This window comes from Zonotrichia leucophrys, chromosome 9 (assembly GCF_028769735.1).
Source record: "Zonotrichia leucophrys gambelii isolate GWCS_2022_RI chromosome 9, RI_Zleu_2.0, whole genome shotgun sequence".
In the NCBI taxonomy this organism is placed as follows: domain Eukaryota; kingdom Metazoa; phylum Chordata; class Aves; order Passeriformes; family Passerellidae; genus Zonotrichia; species Zonotrichia leucophrys.
In genome coordinates, this window is record NC_088179.1 from 21,104,199 (window position 1) to 21,127,794 (window position 23,596).

At 46.3% G+C, this 23,596-nt stretch overlaps 1 protein-coding gene across 5 annotated transcripts in view; it reads left to right on the forward strand.

Moving 5' to 3' along the window:
• The window catches only part of TNIK (TRAF2 and NCK interacting kinase), a 147,191-nt gene that overhangs the window by 68,482 nt on the left and 55,113 nt on the right, over window positions 1-23,596 (forward strand). For all 5 annotated transcript variants that reach the window (XM_064721580.1, XM_064721581.1, XM_064721585.1 and 2 more), the window contains exons 3-8: window positions 6,910-6,966; window positions 10,535-10,660; window positions 16,085-16,195; window positions 18,504-18,594; window positions 19,936-20,066; window positions 23,356-23,410. In XM_064721580.1, the coding sequence (XP_064577650.1) occupies window positions 6,910-6,966; window positions 10,535-10,660; window positions 16,085-16,195; window positions 18,504-18,594; window positions 19,936-20,066; window positions 23,356-23,410 (571 nt within the window). The remainder of the gene's footprint in view (window positions 1-6,909; window positions 6,967-10,534; window positions 10,661-16,084; window positions 16,196-18,503; window positions 18,595-19,935; window positions 20,067-23,355; window positions 23,411-23,596) is intronic.

Below are 23,596 nucleotides of genomic sequence, written 5' to 3' on the forward strand. Positions count from 1 at the left end.
ACTCTCTTGAATCCTGCAGCCTTCAGTGTGGGATCAACTCAGTGAATATTGCCCTGAGACACTGCTTGTCCTTCTGGTTTTTCTTATATATACGGTCAGGAGCATCTCTCCTTAGGTCTTTGGTGCCTCAGGTTTCCATAGGCTGCTCCTAAAACCCACTTTTGGGGTAATATTCTGTCTGTTAATGATCTCCATCTCTCTCTGCTCCCTGCTGTGGTGTTCAGCCCACTCCTCTTCCAGCTCAGACCTGCTCCTGTTCAGGCTTTGACCTCCCTTTCCCAGAGCAGTGTTTGTTCCTGGGCCATGACAAATGCAGAAACACCTTGAAATCTGCTCTGCTGCAGGGTTTGCTGTGACCATGAAGAGCAGACCTTCAAAAGCTGCATCTTCAAACACTTGTGGGCAGAATCTGCCACGGTCCGTGGTGTGACCATGGAGGAGATGCACAGCACAACCCAGTGGGCTGGTGCTGAATGGTGTCACAGAGAGGGGGGACAGGCTTTACAAGCAGTGTTCTTCCCTGGGTGGAAATTAGAAATGGGGCAGGCCATATCTACAGGAACCATCTGCAGAAGCTTCTGGAAGGATTCAGCTCTCTGATGCTGATTTTGGACTATTTAAGGCAATGGTTTTATCCGTGGAAGAGGGAAACCTGGTTCTTCCTGAGCTGGAGGCGGGAGTCTCCAGCCTCATTTGAACTGCAGGAGAGATAGAGGATGGAATAAGCACAAGCACTCACCAGAGAGATGTGTTTCCATTATAGAGGGAATATAAAACTGTAGTCTTGCTCACCTATAGGCTGTAGTGCATGTTATTTCTGGAGATGAATAATGTGCTAATTTAACAATTTCGTTTGTTAATCTAATAATCCTGCCTTTTCTTAACGTCAGAGCTATTGTGGAGCTGCACTAATGGAATTGCAGCTCTCAGAGCTGCAGGGTCCTGATCAGAGCTTGGATTGATACAGAGGGCTGGAAAACACTTCAGTCCAGCTCTGTTGGGTCAGCACAGAGCATTAGCTTGGCCCTGTGCAATTAGAGGGGTCTGTGCTGGAAGCAGATTTAGGCTTTTCCAAGGGGAAGCTCTGGTTGTTCAGTCCAAACTGAAGTATTAATAAAAATGCCCAGTTTAGCAGCAAAAAAGAAAAAAAAATCCATTATGTTTAGTTTCTCTTTGAGTTTTTTGAATGTTTTTCAATATTTACTCTTTAAAGCCTTGGAAAAGATGACAGTTGTAAGGGGAGAATTGGCTGTGAGTGAAATTTGTATTTTTCCCTCCCAATTAAAGATCTTCTCCCCAGAAATAGCCCAAAGGAAGGTAGCAGGTTGGGCAGAGGTGAAAATCTGTGCTCAAGTGAGCAACCAGTGTTCTGAGAGCTCAGGAGAGAGAGGAGAGCCTATCCTGGCCACCAAGTGAGATGTCAAACACTGGATGCAACTTTTTTTGGTTTTCATAATTTTCCATTTCTTGGAGTTTCAGGTGTGCCATGTTTATTGGAGGATGCCATTTGAAGTGTTGAAGTCTGGACAAACAGAGGCTGGTTTAAGTGGAGTTTTCCCCAAGTGGAAAGGAGCTGCAACAAGTCAGTCACATTCCTTTGGTGCCTCGAGGCAGTGGGGTCACTCTGAAGCTCTGCAAATCTGTTTGTGAGCCCTGGAAATAAATGATGGAGAGATGGAAGGGTGTGGAGGGAAGGACGGACACTGCCATTGTGGGCAGCTCCTGCTGTAGGAAAGCAGAGAGATGGGGCTGAGCCCCTGGGCAGGGTGAGGGCTTGGTCCCCAGCCCCAGTGGCTTGAAATCCCTCTCCCATACTGGAGTTAAGTGCAGGCAGCAACAATAAGGTTTGGCCCATGATGGTTTTGTTTTAATCAAAGAGATATGTTACTCTTTGTTAAAATAAACATTTTCCCCATCCTGTTACATGACTCAGTTTTTCTTATGCTGGCCTCCAATGTTTTAACTGCCTTCTCAGATACATGGATTTATTTCAGATGTATTTGAAGAGATCTGTAAACCAAGTGCAAAGCCTGGGTACGTCATTTTTAGCCAGCTTGTTTTGGAGATTGCTGAATTTTCACACTAAAATAAGCCTATTTTTTACATCAGTAAGTATTTTAGCCCCTCAGACTAGCTGGAGAGGGGATTTTGGCACCCTCAAGATTGTTTTCAATGGGAAACCAAGTACATAAATGTGCCTGTACTCTGTAAAAGCTGAGAATAAATCATGCCAGGTGCTATAAAATGGTCTAATGTACAGCAGGATGGCAGCTCAGCTTCACAGCTCCTGTCGGAAGGCAAAGCTCCTTCTTACAGGAAAAATTGGATGCAGTTTTCAGTGCATTAGTGCTGAAGTGCCTGCATGCTAAAAATCTTGGACTGAGTCCCTGGATTGCCTTGAACTACAGGAAAAGAAAGAACTGGCAGGACTTAGACCATGGGGCTGTGAGAGGTTCTGGCCCATCCCAGGAGATCTTGACTGAAGGTCTTGGATGCTGAACAGAATCTGGAAGAGATGGGACTCAGCAGTGGACACCTTGACTAGTGTGCGTGCAGAAATGGGGCTGGGCAAAGAGTATTTTGTAGCATTTAGCAAAAATTATATGTGGACACAGAAAATTGAGCTGGTGACTTCTAACCTGGTAAAATCTCTGGTGAGATTCTTACAGGAAGAATATGGAGGATGTGGTGGAGCTGAGGATGTGCTGGGTTTGGAGGCAGGGGTTGGACAGTAGAAAGGGTGATGGGTGGGCTGCTGGCGCCAGGCTCAGTATTTTAACTGCAACAGAAATGAAATTGAAGAAATTTATTTGGGAGGCTTGTCTGCTGCCAAAGTGGTGATATTTGGACTTTTATGAGAGTTTCTGTTGTTTGTCTCACTGAGATTTCTGTGTGAGACACAGTGTTCCTCAGTGGGGAGGGCTGACATTGTGGCCTGGTCCCAGCAGGGCTGTGTGTGTTGAAATTTCAGCAGTGCCTTGCAAGATCCCACTCGTTTGAATATTTACATTCAGCATTACTAAGGGCAGTGCAAAATGGTTGGATTTTAAGTGTTTTGCTGTAAAGCATCAGGCATACAACCTGGTTACTCCATTAAGTGGCTGCAGTGGGGATTTTGTGTGCATGGGGCATTGGATGCTGCATGTCCAGGCTGGGAAGTGTAAGAGATGTTGCTCTGCCTGGCAGAAGGACGTGGGAGCTCTGCATTTCCCAGCAAAATGACAATTCTGTTGTGTCCCACTGGCTGCAGCAGGTGGTGGGTCATTTATTTTGTGGGATGAATAAAACACGACAGCACAAGTTAAGTAAATATGATGGAATACATTTCTGGGTACAGAAACTGCAGGTTTTGCTTAGAGGTGAAATTCATGCTTGTGCAAGGAAAATTTTAAAAAGCAGCAATCAATCATCCTCTTTCTGTCCTTAAAATGTGGGCTTCAGTTTTGGGCCAGGATATGCAGTTGTTGTCTACAAAGGCTGGTATTGAGGCCAGGGTTTATTTATTTAGTAAACATAATGCCTGAATGCATCAATTGATGTTTAAAAGCATTTACCAATGTTCTGATTGTGTGCTGGTCCATTACGCTTTATGGAGTGTGAGGACCACAACCTTTGAAGAAAAAATTTGTGGTGCTTGCTTCATTTGTAGAAATTAGTCTTAATACTTGACATTATCAAGTTAGTGATAGTTGATATAACATTTTGAGAGTAATTAGGAGCATGAGTTTATGCTCAGATGGATGTTCAATTAAAAACTGTGGCAGCTTTGAAGATCATGCTTGAATAATCCTGAGGCTGGAATGTGGGTTTGTACCCAAGTGAACCTTGACAGCAAATCTGGAGAGGGGGAAATGCTTTAGTAGCTCAGTTTTCTTGCTGTGTGTTTTATGTCATTGTAGCCCTCTCCAGCAAGCCCATGGGGGCACCAGAATGGAGGACTTTTGAAAAAGTAGAGATTTTCTGTTGAACCACAACACTTCTTGCCTGTTTTGAGCCACATCTTTGGTGTCGAGGAGGCAGAGTTGAGCAAGGGAGCAGGAGTAGGGCTCAGTCTTAATGTGGTTTTTGCATGGATGGTGGCTGACGGTGTACAATGTTTGAAGGAAAAAAAACACCATTGTGGTGATGGTTTGAAGGAAAAAACCAACAGTTTTTGGTTGGTGGAGGACACACAGGAGGTAGAAGCATCACAACAGAGCTTTTTGGTGCTTCTCTTGTATTGATACCTCAGTACTCTTCTGTAGCTTCCTTTGAGCAGCACAGATTAGCACTGGACAACTTAACGCTTGACATTAATTAATTCCCAATTTCAGCTTGCCTTGGCTTTGGCAGAGGTGGTTCCACTTCCTGATCCAGCTGGATAATTTGGAAAGATTGCAGGAGCATAGGTGCTTCTGGACTTGGTTCCAGGCTTTGGGCACTGGAATCTGCGTGGCCAAGGTGCCAGAGGTGGCTGATGCTGTCAGAGGGTTTATTGCTGCCATGGCATCTTTAATGGGTACAGTTTGGATGTGGATTTATTTCCTCTGTTGCATCTCTCACTTCCAGTTCTTGGTGTCTTCCTCCAGCCTGTCTGTATCTTTATTGCAAATTCAAGGACATCTGCAGTAGGGTAAAAATCAGCTGGGTTTTCTAAACTGTTTATGAAGGTTTCACAGCAAGGCTCAGTGCTGAGCAGTAGGTTGAATTAAAGGGAATGGTTGACTGCTGAGGAGTTGCCTGTTTTCCCTGGATGGCTTCATCTGCCAGGGTGAAGCTCTGCAATCCATTATTGTGAACAAACTATAGAAAAAGCAAACCTTTGCTACAATATCCCAGGGTGAGCACTTACTGGTTCTACTCCGCCTGATTTTTGCGTGACTAAGTGCCCCTCATGGCTTACATTAACATATGTTTCCAAGTGGTTTATTTTGTTTTGGTAAATGTTTACACGATATTAAGTTCTTACCATTGTCTGTAAATGTCTGGGAGGTGTGCAAGGAGGCAGCAGATTCCTGGGAGAAGGATGCTGTGGGCACACAGGGATCTTTTCCCCTTGGCTGGTACTGAGGGAAGCAGGAGCACTTCACCACAGCTAAGCTGGGGCATTTCCTTAAAATACAAAATGAGGTGGTGGTGCATCACATGAAGGCAAGTGTAAGTCCTAAACCCATGGTTTGAAATGCCCCAGCTTGCTTCCCCCTCCTCCTCCTCCAGCTCATGGGAGATGGGGCATGCCATGGTCCAAGTGTTTACGCTGCTGGTGCTCTGTGGGCTTTAATTAAAGTGTCAGTACTTATGGGGACTTCCTGGGCAAGCCAACAAGGACGAATTTAGGAAGAGGAGGATTTGTTTCTGCAGATCATGCTGTCTAAATAGATGGTGTCTAGCAATGTGCCCCTCCTTCCCCACAGCCACATCCAGGGGATGCTTCAGCCACAGCCTGGGGCTGCTGGGCTGCACTTGCTTTCATTACTTTTTATGTTGCACACTCTTTAAAGTGAAGCTCTTTTTCTGCTGCTAGAACATGGGCTTGCTCAGGACGTATAAATTGTGTTAATAAACGAGTGAGGAGCCCTGGTGGGTGAATTGGCTTCCTGGTGAAGTCATAAATTTGGAGAGGATGATGCTGCCTTGCTCCACAGCCGGCGCGTGGGTTTGCTTCCCAGCGCCGTGCCTGGAGACCTCAGGGACCAGGGAGAGGTTCCCATGTCTGGTAATTCAGGGTTCCTGAGCTGAGGTGGTGTGAAAGACCATCTCCAGTCTGCAGGAGGGCTGGGAGACCTGACACAAACCCCAACTCATCAACACACACACTGCTGTGGGGGCAGGAGGAGCCTCCAATTCAGGAAAAGCTTCTGTTTTTCCCTATTTCTGCCATTCTGTAGCTTGATCCCTCTTTGCTTCTGCTGCTGGTTCTGTCCTTGGTGTGTTAGTTATCAATTAAGACACAAAGGACAGGGCAGGAGCTGCCATTGCCTCTGTGTCTTTCACACCATATCTCACAAGATGGGGCCTTGGGCAGCTCCGCAGTAAATAGGCATGTAAAATGGGAAATAGGGATGCTTCCCTTTGCCTCCTGTGAGAATCAGCTTTCCTGGAGGAAAAACATCTTTTCCTCAGGCTGCCTGGTTTAGAAGCAGAGCACCTGTCCTGCAGCTGGGGGTGGGAATGATTTGATACGAGCAATTTGGATGTGATGTTGGGTGATCAGTTTCTCAGGAAAGGAGGAAAGGCTGGGGATTGCCTTGCTTGATATAGCAGTTGTGTTGGTTTTAAGGCCTCATAAATAGTTGGAGCTCTTTTATATTTTCACCATCTCTCCCAGGCATTTTCCCATTAGGATTAATGTAGTCGAGCACTGTGCAACAAACAGTTCATTGCACTGATTTGCTGCTTTTTTCAGTGGCTGAAAACTGTTAAAACCTCTCTAGCCTGCTCACCAAGTCTTTCTGAAAAGAAATAAATTACTGGGCAGAGTGAATATGGTGCCCTGCAGGGCAGGGGTCCCTGGTGTGGTCCCAGGGAGCTGGGGTGGGACCCAGGTGGGCTGAAGGCAGTGTGGGTACCCCAGCCAGCCCATTCCCAGCATCTCAGCTCCAGTAGCCCATTTCCAGCAGAGTCATGCTCTGTGCTCAGCAGAGGCCCCAAGCTGGTTTTTTGTGCATGGCTGAGCATTAAAGGGTATTTCCAGCACTTGTTTGCCAGGAAAATACAGCACTGAAGGCCCTGTACTAATTAATTGTAGTGGCAGGAGGAAGGGGAGGGAATTGCTTTCTCATCATGGCTGCTGTGAAGATGCTCTTGAAAAAGTAACAAATAATGCATGGATGCTGCCAGGGCGAGGAGATTGTTTAAGGATATTGTTCACTGCGAGGAAAACATTGTCACTGAGCAAAACCAAACAAATTTCTCCCCTTTCTTTTGCAGGGTCGTCATGTTAAAACAGGCCAGCTTGCTGCTATTAAGGTTATGGACGTCACCGGGGTAATGTATCCTCCTCCTCCTCCTCCTGCATCCCTAAATTACAGATAAGAGGGGAAAGGGGATGGGGTGTGACAATGTGTGGGGGTGGGTGGAAGACTGATGTTTCCTGGGATGTAAATTGCCTTTGTCTTAATAGGATACGTGCCATTAAGAGGTTTTAGTTTTAATAAATATGTGAGGAAAAAAATACATCTGGAAGAGTTTTGGAAATTAAGTACTTCATGCTGAAGCAAAGCAGCATCCAGTTCTAGCAGTGGCTCTTTCAAATACCCTACTAAATTCTGGAGAAAATCATAGAATTATTTGGGTTGGAAGGGACCTTAAAGATCATCCAGTTCCAGTCCCTGCCATGGGACACCTTCCATTGTCCCAAACTGCTCCAAGCCCCATCCAACCTGGCCTTGGACACTTCCAGGTATGGAGCAGTCACAGCTTCTCTGGGCACCCTGTGCCAGGGCCTCAGGACCCTCACAGGGAAGAACTTTTTCCCAATATCCCATTTAACCCTGCCCCCTGCCATTTGAAGCCATTCCCTCTTGTCCTATTGTACATGACTTTGTCAAAAGTAGCAACAGGATTGTGTATTCATATCTCCTTTCTGTTTCTCTGCATCCATGATTATCAGTGAAGAGCTTTTGTTCACCAAAAATATGTTGCAATTATTGTAATGAATAACTTCACGAGGCAAGTTGAATAATTCCTGTGCATCCTACTGATAAAGAGGAAAAAACCCACACCACCCTGGTCTCAAAGGTGGCTCTTTTGAAACTTGTGTCAGATCGAGAACCGAGAATTTACAAATCAATAAATTAATAACAAAATTATGGGGAAGGGATGCTTTCACCATTTCCCAGTTGCCACAAAAGAAAAACTTATTTAAAAACAGAGATATATTTTGGAGCATGACATGAAGATGCTTTTTCTTGAGTATTTTTTTCCTAAGTACAGTACTATCCCTGCCAAAGTTCCTGCATTGGAAACAATGCCAGGCTTGGGAGTAAGAATGTGTTTTGTTGTGTTTTGTCTTTTTTTTTTTTTTTTTTTTTTTTTTGACTGGAATAACACATTTCAAAATTAGGACTAGATCACAATCTACCCACCTGAATTTTTGAGTTCATGTTTTAGTAGCTTTCAGGAGCTCAGCACATGCAGAAATTACTCTCTGTGAAATCAGTCAGCTGGCCTTGGGAATCTGTTTTGAAATACCTTAGATGTTGTGGTGTGGTATTAATATCTATGGGACCTTGATCCAGGTTATTTTTGGTGTTAACAGGTGAAATGGTGTGTGGAAATCAGTCTGTAAATGTGAATGAGATTTGTTCCTGTTTACTTGTAGTATGTACAAGTGCCATTTATCTTGTTCTCGTGGGAAGCAGGCTCCAAGGGAATAGGCAAACTCACCAAGCATAAACCCATGGCATAAATAGCAGTCAAATTCCCATGGGATGAAGCCTGATGAATCAAAATATTACTCTGAGGCCAAACACAAGCTTAGATTTGAATCCACCCTTAATTCAGTTGTTTTAAAATGCTTCCAAGGAAAAATATTGGAGAAAAGGAGCAACCTGGTCTGGTGGAAGGTGTCATTGCCCATTTGGGGGGGTTTAACTAGGTGATCTTTAAGGTCTCTTCCAGCCCCCAAACCTGATGATTCTGTGTTCAGTGAGCTCCCAAACACCATTTCATCCTGGCCATGTGCTTCGTGCTAAACCCCAACAGGCTCCTGACAGTGATGCTTTAACTCATCTCTGCTCTTACTTATTATCTGTTTGGGAAGATTGCAGAATAGAGGTCCTCAAATTGCAGCACTTCATCAGTTTGGGCAGCTGCTCTCTCTGAATTTAGGTTCAGATTCCTTTTCCAGGTCTAGTCCTGCTGTGTGCTGCATGACCCACATCCAGCAGTGGATGTCACAGAATCAGCTGATGGAGGCAAAGCGAGGCATCAGAGCCTGGCCTGTGGCTGTTGTTGGGTTTGGGATTGGAGTAGTTGCAGCAGCTTGCTGTGATGATTCCATTTCCATCCCTACCTCTCTGGATTTGTTGAGGATGATCGTTCTCAGTAGTCTTGCTTGGAGCAGGAGTTTGGGCTGGAGCCCCTGAGCCAGGCCATGCAGACATGTCCCCAGGTGCCATCCACAGTTCTTATGCTTTGGGGACTTTTTCCATCCATTTTGAGTTCTTCAGCTTGAAGATGGAGTCAAAATAAAACTTCAGACCAAGTGTCCCTCTGGTTTGCCTCCATTTTTTCCTAGAGAGCCAGGCATGAATGGAGGGATGAATGAAAAGCTGGATGGGTGCTCAGAGCTGGAGGGATTTTGTGCTGAGTGCTGCTCCTTGCTCCCAGCACTTTTGGGCATCCAGCTGCTTTTTAGTTGTTGTTGGAAAGGGCCTCAATTAATAGGATAGTCTTTGATAACCTTCATGTTATATGCCCTGGTTTCCTGGGCAAACGAAAAGAAGCAAAGTTGTGTTGACTGCTTGAAGAGAGGTGATGAAGATTCTTCCAGAATAGTCCCCTGGTTTCCTTTGTAATGTTTGAGCCTGTTCCTCCTCCTCTTTAGTGCTTATACCCTCCGTGTTCTTACCAAAAATAAAACTGGATGTTGTTTATGCAAGCTTCATCCAGATATTTCTCCTACTTGTTCCTCCTGTCTTCACCCACCTTCACTCTTGTTCCCTGGATGGTATTTATGGAAGAAAGATTTGTTTCTGTCTGTGTTAGGTGACACCTGGTCAGGGGGGCACTGCTCCTCAGGAAAAGCTGCTCCTGCAGCTCTGCTGCTCTCTGAGTCCTTGTCCTTTGCCCATTTGTAAAACTGAGGTCAGGACAGGCAGGTGAGGGACACAGGGGGATAAAGGAGAATAAAGAACAAGCAGCCCTTCTGGTCCTTTATACCAAAGCTGGCTGACATCAAGGTGCTGAGTGCTTCCTGTGGAAATACAGGGGGCTGGAATTCAGTCAGCTTAAAATAAAACCAGGACACCTTTGGTGGGTGTGAGAACAAAGAGGTGGGACATCAGAACAGGTGTTGGTGTGGCTCCTCTGCCTCTGCTGCTTCAGCTAAAGCCACTTTGCAGGTGGGACAGAGAGGAGTTGGGGACAGTTTGGGATGGTGCTCGTCACCAGGACTGAGTTATCCTGATGGAGTTTGTGGGCAGGCAGCTCCTGCCTGCTCCCCATGTGGTGCCACCCCACCACCAGCAACTCCTGGTGTCTCCAGAGATCTTCAGGAGTGATGTGCCAGAGAGCTGGGAGCACAGGAGCCCTTCTGCCATGCAGTGGTTTGTAGAAAAACACCTCTGGTGTGTCTGTGAGGGTGTGTTAATGCATCACTGGGGTAACACAGGTATGGGTGAGCCTCACAGCAACATGAGTCTCCAGAGCAGCTCTCAGGCTCCCAGGATTGCTGCAAAGTGGCTGTAAAAAATGGTGCAAAAAAAAAACCTGGGAGGTCAGTCAGGAATGGGGTGCTTGGAAGTTCACCCATGTGCAAAGACAGCTCAGACCCTGTGAAGTGCAGTCTCCTAATGCCTCTGGTTTTGTCTTTCTTTTCACCTCATCCCAGGATGAAGAGGAAGAGATCAAACAAGAAATTAACATGCTGAAGAAATATTCTCATCACCGAAATATTGCTACGTATTATGGTGCTTTTATTAAAAAGAACCCACCAGGAATGGATGATCAGCTCTGGGTAAGTTGCTTTCTTTTCTTTAAAATAACTGGGATTTAATAGAGATTTTTTACTCTGAATTGTCCTCTTACCAGCACCCAGCTTACACAGAACCCCTTATTTTGCATTCATCTTCTTCAAAGCCATGGCTTTGATCAGGCTCTTGCTGCACTGCAAAACACATCTCCATTTTGCCATCAAATCTTTGCAGGCTGATTGTAAACCCATTTTTATTCTGAAGTGTCATTAGCAGTATCTTTATTACAATAGTCAGTTGGAAATCATTCCATCTTCTGGCAGCTGGAGGGAGCTGGGAACATCTCTGGGAAGATGGAGGCTGAGGGTGATTCCTGCCAGCTCTTGGTGTTGCCTCTTGTAATTCACATTTCATGGAGCCTGTGCAGGCAGATAAAGAGGAGGGGACAGTGAGGGGAGGTCAGGGGCATCTGTGGCTGCTCAGCCACTTTGGTGGAGATGCTGATGTTGCTGAAGGGCACCGAGCTGCTCTGCATCTCCACAAATCCTCCGTTGCCTCCTCCTGCTGCTTCCCTTGTCAGGGCCTTCTTAGTTATTAATTCAGCATTCCCAGCGCAGGGAGGATGGAGTTTGAATCTGCTCTATCCCTGGGGGGAGACACAGCATCAGAGCCCACTCCCACAGCAGCAGCTGGTGCTCAGGGCAGGGCAGTGGCACCACGAGTCAGGGCTCTGGTCGTTGCTGTAAAATTAAAGTTGTTGTGCTGTGTTCTGAGCTTGGCTGTGCTGGTTGCAGTCTCTGGAGCAGCAGCCTGCAGTGCCTCTGGCCATCAGAGCAGCAGTGTAAGACCCTGCTTTCCTTGGAGGTCTCTTGGAGAGAAGGCTGCATTGGAGTTACCAGCACAAGGTCCTGGATGTTGTCCTGTGGTTGAAAAAGTCTTTATTTCCTCACAGAGTTGTAAATCCAGTAAATTCTGCCCTACCCATGTGAGGGGGTTTTTAAGTCTGTGCCCAGTGTTGGAATGGTGGAGGCATTCCTGGGAAAGCTCCCCAGCCCTGGAGGAGAGGTGTGCAGGTGCCACTGTGTTAAATAGCTGTTCTTTCAGGATCTGATTGAATTAGGGCTCCTGTGAACTCTATCAGTCTTTGCCTCACAGATAAAGGCTTGTTTATTTTTCATTGGCTCTTTGTTGGAATAAAACGGTTTCTGATAATGCCCAAGTAATTCTTTTTATCGACACTCGGGAGGCTGATACGGAAATAAAAAATAGGGAACTCTTTCAGTGGAGATTAAAATCTCTCAGAAACGTGGCAGGCTTCCGACATGAGGTATTGTCAGTGCTGCTGCTCCATTCCACAGCAGCCACTTGCCCTGAAAGATGAGCTCAAGCTCACTGAACAACCCTGTTTCCAGAAATTAGGGAGCTGTGCAGAGGGTGTTATAGCAGATGCATCACAAATATGCTGTGTTAGGCAAAAAAAAAATGGAAGCAAAAGTCATAGGGACAACCTTTATGGAACATTTAAAAAGAAATTTAAAAATATGAGGTAGGTTTATTCTTGTGTTGGATAATGTGTTGCGTTCTGGGGTGCTGTGGGTTTTCAGGAGGGTTTGTGTATCTCTGACTGAGGTGAGGGGGTCCTGCTCTGGTGCAAGGGAACAGGGTGAGGGAGGCCTGCAGAAACTGGGGAAGTTCCCAGGGATGTGAGGATCCAGATAATCAGTTAACTGCTGCTCCTCAGAGTTAAACTCAATAAATTCCCGTTGCTCTTCTCAGATCTAAGCTATGAGATACCAGGCTGTGCATAACCCAGAGAGGTTGTTGAGATATTTTGGGGTGGGTGATTTTTCAATGGTGGGAGATGAAGCCTTAATTTAGAAGTGAATTTAGCCTTCATTTTACAGCTGGATGGGGCAGGTGACCTCATCCCAAAGGACTCCTTCCCTGAGCACTGCTGGAAGCTGCAGGCACTGTGCCCCCATACCCTGTGCCCCTGTGCAGGGTTGTGGAGGTGCCACTCAGCTGGACACTTGTCACCTGCCCTTGCTGTCCCCTGTGCACTGAGGCCATGGACAGAGCAGGCCCAGGGGCTGTGCAGAGTGTGGGGGCTGAGCAAAGGCTGGCACAACCCAGAGCCCACCCAGGGCAGGGCAGGGCAGAGCCCACACGGTCCCCAGGGCCAGCGCTCGCTCCGATGGATGGGCTGCCATGGCAACCCTGCCCGCAGCTGCATCTGTCACCAAGGGGGACAAATTGCTAATAGGCAGGCTGCCAGATAGCCACGTGGTGGGGTGGCCTCTGGGGTGTCCTCTGCAGCAGATAATCTGGGCCAGTGTGGGGGAGAAAGGAGTGGGGGTGATGTGGGAGCAGCCCCTGGGGCAGGGTGGCACTGCTGCAGCTGTGCAGTGCTCAGGGCTGGGATTGTGTGCTTGCAATGTGTTTTTTCACCCTGTTGAGCTCTAGGGGCCCACTGAACTGCTTTAGGGTGATGTGAACAGAGTCACACGAGGGATCTGCAGAGCAGAAATGGGGGCAGCAAGGCTCTGTTGAAAATCGAGCCAGAGCTGTCAAAGCACTGGGTTACACCTGTGCAGCTCTGAGCAGGATTGCTCTTAATATGTTTATATACCCTGAAAAATATTTTTGGGCAGTTGCTGATTCTTTGCATGACAGAAATTAGATCATGAAGCATTTGAGAGGGGTCAGTTTTCGGTTGAGCTGTATCTCTCTTTAGTGTCTCCAAGCTCTGCAGTCCCGGGGGAGTGTGAGAGGATCAGGGCTGCTCCTCTGGCCCCTGAGCGAGAGCTCAGGGTTACCAGAGCAGATTTCTTCTGCTGTCTGGCAGAGTAATCCAGCACTATTTAACTCTCACTGCTCTTTAGAGCAATGTCAGTGCTGTAAACACTGCGGGACTGTGAGCGCAGCTCCATTTGCTGCCATCCCTAACCCAAAGACATCAGCCTGCTCAGGATCCCTGGTGTCAGCTGCCTCCTCAAGGGGCATGGCTTGTTTGGCTGGGCTTGACATCCAGGGAGATGCAGGCAAGTCATTTATTGAGGAATTTGTGTGAGAGCACTTTGGATGCTGCAGTTGGAGAGAGCAGAGCAGTGCTGGCCCCCTGCTCCCACCCCAGCACCAACAGAAACAATGAAAACCTGGCCTTGTCTCACTGCTGAATATTTTAGTTGCTGCTAAACACCAGTTTGATTGCTATTTCTGTTTCTGAAAGGGGCATCAGCTTTTCTGCTGATCCCCCAAGGGAAGGTCTCTGTGTTTTTAATGCTCCATCCCTGCCTCAGGTGCCACAGTGTGGGGCATGAGGGACTCCTTTGCATGGGAGCCAGGCTGAGGGGTGGGATGAGGAATTTGAGTGGCCTGGGCTCATGGGACCATGCTGCACCCAGGTCCTGCGTACACACACAGCAGAAGGATTGATTTCCAGCAGCATTTAGCCTGCGGGTGTTGTGTGCTTGTTTTCTATAACTTCAAAGAAGTCAAATTGTTCCTGAGCTGAGGCATAGGAGCACAGGAGGATTTGTCCTGTGTAGTAAAATATTTAATTTGGGGAGTTCCTCTGGACAAGATGGAGCAGTTCACTGCAGGATCAATTGGGGTTGGTGTTCTGGAGATGCTCAGGTTTGAGCTTTTCCAGGTAATACACAGCAGTGATTGGAACAGAGGTCTTGCCATTCCCAAACTGAGGAAAGTAGTGGTTGATTTGAAAACAGAAAAGGCTCTTTAAACAAAAAATTCATGAGACAGCAGGACACAGAGATTTACAGCTGCAGCTTCTGAATTTGCCTTGCTTATGAAGTTTGCTGTCACTCTGGTATGAAGAGCTAAGTAAATGCTAAATGAACTGTATTTAAAAATACTTCTTCAATAAATGTCCTTGCAAATTAAATTTCAGAAGATGATCTTACCTTTAGCCCATCTTGATGATAGTTTTAATTATGGTTAATATAAATTCAATGTGCGTTTTCAGTTTATTGTCTTACTCCATTATGGCGTCATCCCTTAAGAAAATTGGTAATGATGCAGGTGTGTGAGGGCAAAGCACTCACCCAGAGCTATGAGATTTGTGAGAAAGTATTTTAGTATCTAAGTGCCCTTTGAAGCCTTTTCTGAGTGTATTAAGCTCTGCCCTAAAATCAGCAAGAACTTATGCTCATTTTAATTTTTCTCCTGTAAGACTGTTGGTTTCCAGCCTAAACATACCCCTAGTGTTCATAAATTGATATTGTGGTAGTAACTTGATTGTTCTTCTCCCTCTCTGGTGCTTATCTGTCCTTGGTCAAAGCCAAGTAAGGTATAGTCTGCTCAAGTGTTTTATTTAGCCTGAAGGTTTATGGCAGTCCTGTGTCTGGATTTTATGATCATTATAATTTATGATAGTCCTAAATCACTGCATTTGTGCAATTTGGTCAGGAGTAACCCTTCTGCTGTTTTAATTCTCTTCTTGGCCTGTGCTTTTAATCATGATGTCACTTGCTTGGAGAACGTTAAATGCCATGTAAGCCTCATGTGATAAGAAACTTGAAACATGCACATTGAAGAATCTGGCAAGGGAATGTCCTCAAGTAGGAAGCAGATCTAATTGGAAAACATGATTTCACATGTGAGAGGAAGGACTTGCCCAGGCCTTGGAGGAGGCTTGCTGCACACAGGGGCTGTGCTCACTTTCTGGAGCACGCTGATGGCTCCTGCACACCCTGGGGTCTGCGAAATCCCAGGGAGGCAGACTCACATCCCGTGCTATTTTTGTAATGTTTATTTCACAGTCGTTCAATGACAAGATTAAGTTTGGGCAGGGTTAGATCATTACATTTCTATATTTGATATTATGAAACTTTGGAAGTGGTACAAGTGGCGGTGGCCAGTCATGCTGGAACCAGCCTGAGCAGGGGGACAGCAGCTCTCTCCTGGGAAGTCTGACACTGCTTGGTAACCATCCCCTCAAAGGAGGTTTCCTGCTCAACGACATGGTCACAACCAAAGTTTGTCTGGTCAAATGAAAAATAAAAATTGAAAAGTACACCTGGTTCCTAAATCATAGGAAGCTTTCAAATATCTGCCTCGGTGCCTTTGTATTTTCAGGTTTGAAGAACTTGCATGCAAGAGGCAGAGTTTTGTTTTATTGCTGTTGATACTAAACATTGATCAGAAGTACAAAGTAGGGCATGTAGGGGTAGGGTTTGAGATTCTGATCTCCTCCACTGATTTTCAGCATTGGACTGATTCCTGTTTCATGCTCCCAATCTTCTGGAGGGCCACAAGCCTCTCAAGCCTTTTACTGTTTTATTTTCGAACAAACCCCAAATTACAAGCTGATAGGTCCTGGATGATGTTCCAATGGCTCTGTTAGCACCATGGGGTCCCCACAGAAGCAGTGCCAGTGTCAGGATGCTGCTGCTGGTGTCACTGCACAACATTTATGTCATTAATGCCATTCCTGTTCCCTCTGGCAGCTGGTGATGGAGTTCTGCGGCGCGGGCTCCGTCACCGACCTCATCAAGAACACCAAGGGGAACACCTTGAAGGAGGAGTGGATTGCCTACATCTGCAGAGAGATTCTGCGGGTACGTGTCCAGGGGCAGCTGGGTGTTGTTGGGAAGGTGGCAGTTGAGGGCTCAGGGGACACAGGAAGCCTTTGGCTCCGCAGATTTCGTGGATGCTGTGCTGCCATGGGCTGGAGCCTCTGCGCTGCCAGCAGGCGTGAATGATTCATGTGCCTGTATGATGCATAATAAATAAGCCCTGCTTAATGCCCTTTAGCTCTGTTAGTTGCCTGAATTTTAACCCTCTTTTTCCTTCAACAAAAATATAATCTCCTCTTAGTATTTAAAGGGCAAAGATTTATTTACGTTTGAATTATGTTTTTAGTTTAACTGAAAGGTGAGGGCTAATAAAGTCTGTGGAAAGAAGAATCTTCATGATGAAAAAGCATCCTATGTTTTATTAAATCCACATGTCTGATTTTAATGAGGATGCTGCAGCTTTTATACTCACAGTATAAATGTTTGACTGAGATGTCTTAAAATGGGCCATGCCAGAGTTTCATGTACTGGGAGCTGGCAGCTTCAGCAAAGACTTTGCTGCATTTTGCATTGCTGAGCTTAGAGGATGGGGTTGTAATGGTTGCCCTACATTAAAATCTATTGCTCTGCGAGCCAAAGATTTGTTCAAGAGAAATCAGGAATATTTGGCATGTGAAGGAAATCTGCACAAGAGCTATCAAGTGATAGGATGAGAGGAAAAGGCCTCAAGTCACACTAGGGGAGATTTAGGAAAAATTTATTCATCAGAGAGGTTGTTAAGCACTGGAACAGGCTGTCCAGGGAAGGATGGATCCCCATCCCTGGGGGGATTTAAAAGAGTGGCTGTGCCACTTAGGGACATGGTTTTGTTGTGGCCTTGGCAGCTCTCAGGGTTATGGTTGGACTCTGTGGTCTTAAAGGTTTTCCAACTTGAACAATTGTTTGATTCTATGAATGAAAATGAGGCAGAATGACCACTCCAAATGGATGTGCCTGACACTGAGGCTGCCATGGGTGTCCAGAGGTGATACAGCATTTCTGCATTGACCCTGAATGCCACTGCCCACACCAGAGTGATGTGCAGGAGGTGCTGGTGCTGTAACTCATCAACTTTTGCATGGACACTGCTTTCAGTGCCAGGAGGGCACAGTTACATGGGGTTATTTTTAGTGTATGAGCTCCATGAGCCTGCTCCTTAAAATAGTCCTGGCAGTGAGTCAAAAGCCAGCCTCTGACTCATGTCCCAAGGCCAGCATTGGGTGTCACCTACTGCATTTTGGCCACACATTGGGGTGGTGGTGGGTGACCTCTGTGGGGTGTGGGGTGAGGAAAGGCTCCCAGCTTCGCCCTGCAGAACGTGGCTCAGCCTTGGTTCAGACAGTGATGGACAGTTGGGATTCTGACACGAGGCTCAATCCCACGTTGTTAAAGGATTTATTGAAATCCTGTGGAATTTTTGTTTTGCCTCAAATGCTGAAAGGTGCCTGTAATGAAGTATAATATGGCTTTAAAAAGGACTCCTCTACAGATATAATCTGTTCCACAGTTTTCCCAAGGTAACGAGCATAAAATTACTAATAACTACCAGAAACGATAGCTGAAATCCTTTTCTTCCTCAAATATGAATGTTTAATGTGAAATGCAAACCTAGTGCAAAATTAGTTTTTGAACTAATCCATATTTTTCCTAAGCTGGCAATCTGGGTGGATTTTGCTTTAAAACTGAAATAATAAATGAATGAAATAAGAATGTGGGTTGCAAAAAGAAATTATTGAGCTAATAAACCAGCACAACAGCAAAGCTAGTTTACCTTTAGCCTTTGAGACAGGCTTTTCACTTGAGCTATATCTCCATTAGGGATATGTGCAAGTTATAATGTTTGTATTTGCATGGTAGCTTTTTTAATACAAATTTCTCAGTGTACTGAAATCCATTTTATTGGACTGATATAACAAGAAAATTGTTTTCTTCAGTTTCTGGATGATGGAAATGGAAAAGGGGGACAAACCCATTCTATCATTTCTGCCACAGAAATGGCTCCCTGAGGCAAGGGAACACATGGAGGAAATCATGTCTGGAGTGATAGAAGAATTTGGGTTAATACAGGTTCCTGCTGGAATGGGAAAGATTGGGTTAAAACCCCTCAGAATGGGCAGGCTCCTCGCCAGGCCTGTCCTCCCAGCATGGGACATGGGACAGTGTTTGGAGCATGTGATAAACAAAAGCATTCTCAAGTGCTTAACTCCAACTGTGAACCTTTCATTTCTGGAGCATAATTGGTTGAGGAGGAATGTCAGAAAATAACATACTTTGAACTTGGGTTCCTCTAACCTTTCTCTGAATTCTCCAGGGCTTGAGTCATCTACACCAGCACAAAGTAATTCACCGAGACATCAAGGGACAGAATGTGTTGCTGACAGAAAATGCAGAAGTGAAACTAGGTAAGAGTGGGTTAGAGCTCCTGGAAACTGCAGGTGGGCTGGCTGGGGAGAAGCAGCCAAAATGGCTTGTACATGACCTGAAGAAAGAGGATGGGTACCAAGAGCTTCTCTCTGGGCTTTGTTATGTTGGCTTTGATGCATGACCTTGGGTGTTGACCAAGTGCTGTGCCTCACACTGCCAGGGTTGATGGCCAGGTTCTGCTTGCAGAGATGCACCTGCAGTGGTGTTTCTGCTCAGACAGCTCTGCCACCAGCTGCAGGTTAAGCAACCAACACCAATTTTTCATGCCCTGGATTGAAAATTGCCCAGTGATCACTGCCAGATGTTGTCAGGGCTGTTCCCCCACAGCTGAATAGCAGTGTCCTGGAGAATAATCCATTTTCAGTTTAGCATGACATAATCCAGACTCCTTTTTCAAGCTAACCTGATGGAGGGGTTGAATTTGCAAGAACTACTCTGAATTTTGTGCACTGTTAGTCATCCTGGAGAGGAACAGGCATTGGTGTGGAGATCATATGGAAGGCAGCAGAGCACTGGAGATGATGTGCTCACATCCTCACTTGTCCAATATTGCTGTTATTGAGGCTGTCTTTGCACAATTAATTTATGTTGGTGATGGAAGATCCCTTACACTGGTCAGGTGTGGTGCAAGTCTGGTTTTCCCATGCCTCCTCTCTCCCTCTACAGCAGAATAAACCCCTGGCTTAACAGATGGCACCACCAGCCCGTTGGGCTTTATGCTGGTGAGGATTCCTCTCCAAGGGGAAATTCTCCAGGGCAAATCTCTAGCTATTGTGTTGTGCAAAGTGCAGTTAGTGGACCATAGAGTTTTCTCTCATTGGTTTGATTTCATCATTTTTTGCTTCATTTTGCAGCTCTCTGCTTGACATTTCTCATGGGCCTTTGTCCTTGGTCCTTAGCTCCTTAAGTCTTTTGCATTTCTGCCATTTGCAGCAAGAATTTAGGTAGAAAAATGAGGCTTCCACCAGTATTTGGCAGGCTTCAATTCAAATGAGCAAGCACAGAACAAAGGCTGCTGCTTATTCATGTAGCTAACCCTGTTTCTCGTTAGTATGAGGAGCTGTGATTTCTTTTCATTGCCTCCTGGCAAGGAGGAGAAGGCATAGGGTTTTGTACAAAACCTGGACATCAGATGATGAGGTTTGTCCTTGGCTGACCTCTGTTGATGCCAGCAGAGATCAAACAGGAATGTCTTCAGCCACGTCCCCCTTTCCTGGCTGTGCAGAGCTGTTCTGAATGAGCACAATGTTTTACATGGAGCAGAGCATTGCTCAGGTTTGTCTCTGACCTTGCCATGCCCTGCTGTGTCCCTGCTGCAGTGGATTTTGGTGTCAGTGCCCAGCTGGACAGGACTGTGGGCAGGAGGAACACCTTCATTGGCACGCCTTACTGGATGGCCCCCGAGGTCATTGCCTGCGACGAGAACCCCGATGCCACCTACGACTTCAAGGTACCTAAACCAGCCTCTCCCTGCTCAGGGAATCATTGCAGCACTGAACAACACATTGGCAGGCAGCACAGGCTCCTCTTGCTTTCTGGCTGTGGGATTTTGGGATGCCAGTTCAGGTCCAACCTGAATCTTGGTTGTGCTGCTCACGTATCCAAATTTACTGTGAGGAGTCTTTCCCTGTGTGGAGAAAGTGTCAGACTCAGGCTTCCTACCTGCTACCCTGCTTTTTGGTGCTGTGTATTCAAATACTCCAGTCAAACAAGCTGTATTTGCTCTATTTACTCTGGAGAGGAGTCAGGTCAGGTTTAGAAAGGGTAAAATCACATCCTCTGGCCTGCAGGCTGATATTCACAGGGAGATGTGAAGGCTGCCACACAATCAGACGTTTAGGGGGCTGACCTACTTTTCACATGTCTCTCCAGCCTGTTTGAAGTTTATTTTTGGATCAGTGGCAGCACAACATCGCTGCTGAGTTATAATGTGGCACAGAGCCCTGTGCCATGCAGCAGATCCACAGGAAGGTTAGGAGTCCCACCTGCCCATTCAAACTACAGTGAGGTCTGATGTTTAAAGCAGGGAGGGCTTATTATAGTTTATCTATTCTAGTTTATCCTGTTTCTGCCTTACTACAAGTTTCTGGCCACACATCTGTAGAAATATCTCTTGGATTTTTGTCCCGTGGTTTTTTGCAGTGTCCAGAACTTGAATTTCCAGCTCCAAACCTCCTAAGGTCCACTGAATGTGTCTAGAGAGGAGGGCAGGGCATTGCCACATGAACCCTGGGGGGAAGCTCAGGCACATGTGAAGCTTGCTGTACTTCTGTTCATGTGCCTGCTGAGAGGTCACTTCACAAGGTGATGTTTAAAAAGGACTTTGAGACCCTCTGGTGTGAGCTGCTTTCTAAAAGTAGAACACTCCAGTGTAGCAGAGCCACAGCCCACCATTGTGATACAATTTTGGCTGCAATTACTGATTATTCAGAGAAATTTTTGAGAAATGAATGATTTTAAAGAAGCCAAATGGTGTTTTGCTCTTGCAGCCATTTAAGTGCATCAGTCAACTTTTGAACTGAGGCTTTTCCAGAGAGCAGCTCTCCAGTCTGAGTTCAGACTCTGGGTTACAGAAGTTGTTAATGATGGGGACATGTAGAAATAGTTTAATCTCCAATTACTTATTACTCTTTGATTAACCAATTACAACAAGCATTTCCTCAGCTCTTCTGAGGGCAGTGCTTCATGACAGGGCTGCGCCCTGCACTGGCTGCTCTCACTTCTCCACCAACAGCTGCCTGTGCAGTGCTCTCATTAATCACAGCTTTTTGTTATTATTTCTTTTTAAAAGGACTGATATCTTCATAGGCTACTTCTACCCTCTGAAATCCCTGAGGATTTTCCTCCTGCCAGAATAACTGGGGCACTTAATATGCCATGGGCTGCTGCACAGGCTGCAGGAGCAGAATCCCTCTATTGTCCCCGAGGATCAGATGCTCACAGCGAGCCTCTGAAGTTGGCTCTGGCCATTTTCCCGTGGCTGGGGGTGTGGAACAGGAGCTGATTGCTGCTGACACGCTCCTTGCAGGGTGCTTTCAGAGCTCCTGGTGGTGTGGGAGCCACTGGACATTAGTCCATACCCCGGATCACAGCCTTGCACCTGATGCTCCTGCTTTGAAGTAGGGTGGGGAGCATGTAAATTATAATTATTTCTTTTAAAAGGGATGCAAATCAGATTGCTCTCAGGTTTGGCTGACTGGCTTAAAATACTGAATGCAAAAAAATGAGATTTGTAGGGTGAGAAAAGCAATCCTCACAGGCTTAATCTCTTGGACAAAAAGCCTCTGATCTCACTGTTTTCTTAGCCAGAAAGAGATGGCTGTGTAATCTATGGAAGGAGGCAGTAAATACCTCCTCACATAAATAAACCACTTTAAAAAAGAACAAATAGAACCCCCCCTGCCGTTGTTGAGGTTATTTGTTGTTTTTTTCCCCAGCCAGTCTTCCTTTTTTCTTTAGAGATGTCTTGTCAATAAGCTTAGAATCAAAAGGAGGAGGAGAAGGGAGCCTGCTTCCCTTCCCAAGTCAAGGCAATGCAAATACATTAGCACAGCATCCCTTTGCTGGATGGACTGAAAGGCTTTTCAGTCTTAAAAATAAAAAAACATTAAAAAAAAAATCCTGAATTCCAGATCATTATAAAATGTGTGCTTCCCGCTGAGCTTTCTGCTTTCTCTGGGAGACTTAGAGAGATGATAATCCCTCTCTGTGTTCCTCCAGCTTTAAGATCACTTGGCATCTTGCATATAACACTGGGCACCTCAGTATGGAAAGACACATTAGGAATTTGGAAGGAGTTCAGTGGCAACCCAGAGGGAAGGGGTCATGTGTGCTGAATCATGTGGAAAGACTGTGATAATTAAGTATGCAGCAGAAATCCCAGCTGACCAGAAACAAAGAATGGATGAGACTGTGCTGTGAAAGGACTGAAAATAAGATTTGAGAGAGAATTTTTAAGCAGGTGCAAAGATGTGTAGCAAGGACAGCATTTGTTGAGGGAGAACTTGAGCTAAAAATGAGGAAAAGTGCCCTGAAATTGGAAATCCAAGTTGCCTTTCCTGGAGGCTGTATGTGAAAAGGTGATTGTGGCTCCTGGAGCTCTCTCTAGCTCTGGCTGGGCTTTTGGGATTCTGTACTGGGAAAAACAACCTGTCTGGGGTTTACTCACTAAATGGTGGGTTTAGAGGCTTGAGGCAGTTTAGAAAGAGCAGCTCTTAAAGTGGAGAGGAGAAAAGTGAAGTGGGACTGCAGGGACATGGCAGAAAGCAGGGCAAGGGAGAGCTGGATGTACAAGAGGAAGGGTAGAAGGCAGAGCCCATCCCTTCCAGCCTAGGTGGAAGCAGCAGCACTGGTCTGAGTCGTGTTCCCAGTCCAGCAGATGGGTTGTGCTCATTTTCTCTCACTGGGCACATCCAGCCTCTGCCTCCTGCACTGCCAGGAGAGCCAATCCATCCCTGGGGCTCATTGCCAGGGCTGGGGGTGCAGCCACAGCTCAGGAGTGATGGTGTGGTGGGGAGGAGCACTGGAGGGCAGGGAGCTGGGCATTTGGGTGGTCCTGCTGGCAAGGGAGAGGATGGAAGGAGGAGTGTTAGAGGCATGAAATCAGAGTTTCCCAAATAGGTGCATTGTCTCTGTTCTGATCCTTCTGGAGACTCAGGGCTGAGCAAAGCTTGGGAAAGGGTAAATAAATGTGTGCATTCCTCCTTGCACTGGCAATGTCCCTCTGCTTTCTTCCACAGAGTGACCTGTGGTCTCTGGGGATAACAGCCATCGAGATGGCCGAAGGTGCTCCCCGTGAGTAGTCATGGCTCTCTTCTTTACCCCTGGGTTCTAAAGGCTTTGCTGAGCACCAGCCAGAGCTCAGCTTTGTGCAAGGAACATCACCCCAAGGATTTCCCTGGCATTGCTGAGGTGGAGCTCACAGAGCACCCATGGGGACAAAGCTGCCAGGGCAGCATGGCCCAGGGGCAGGGTGGGCAG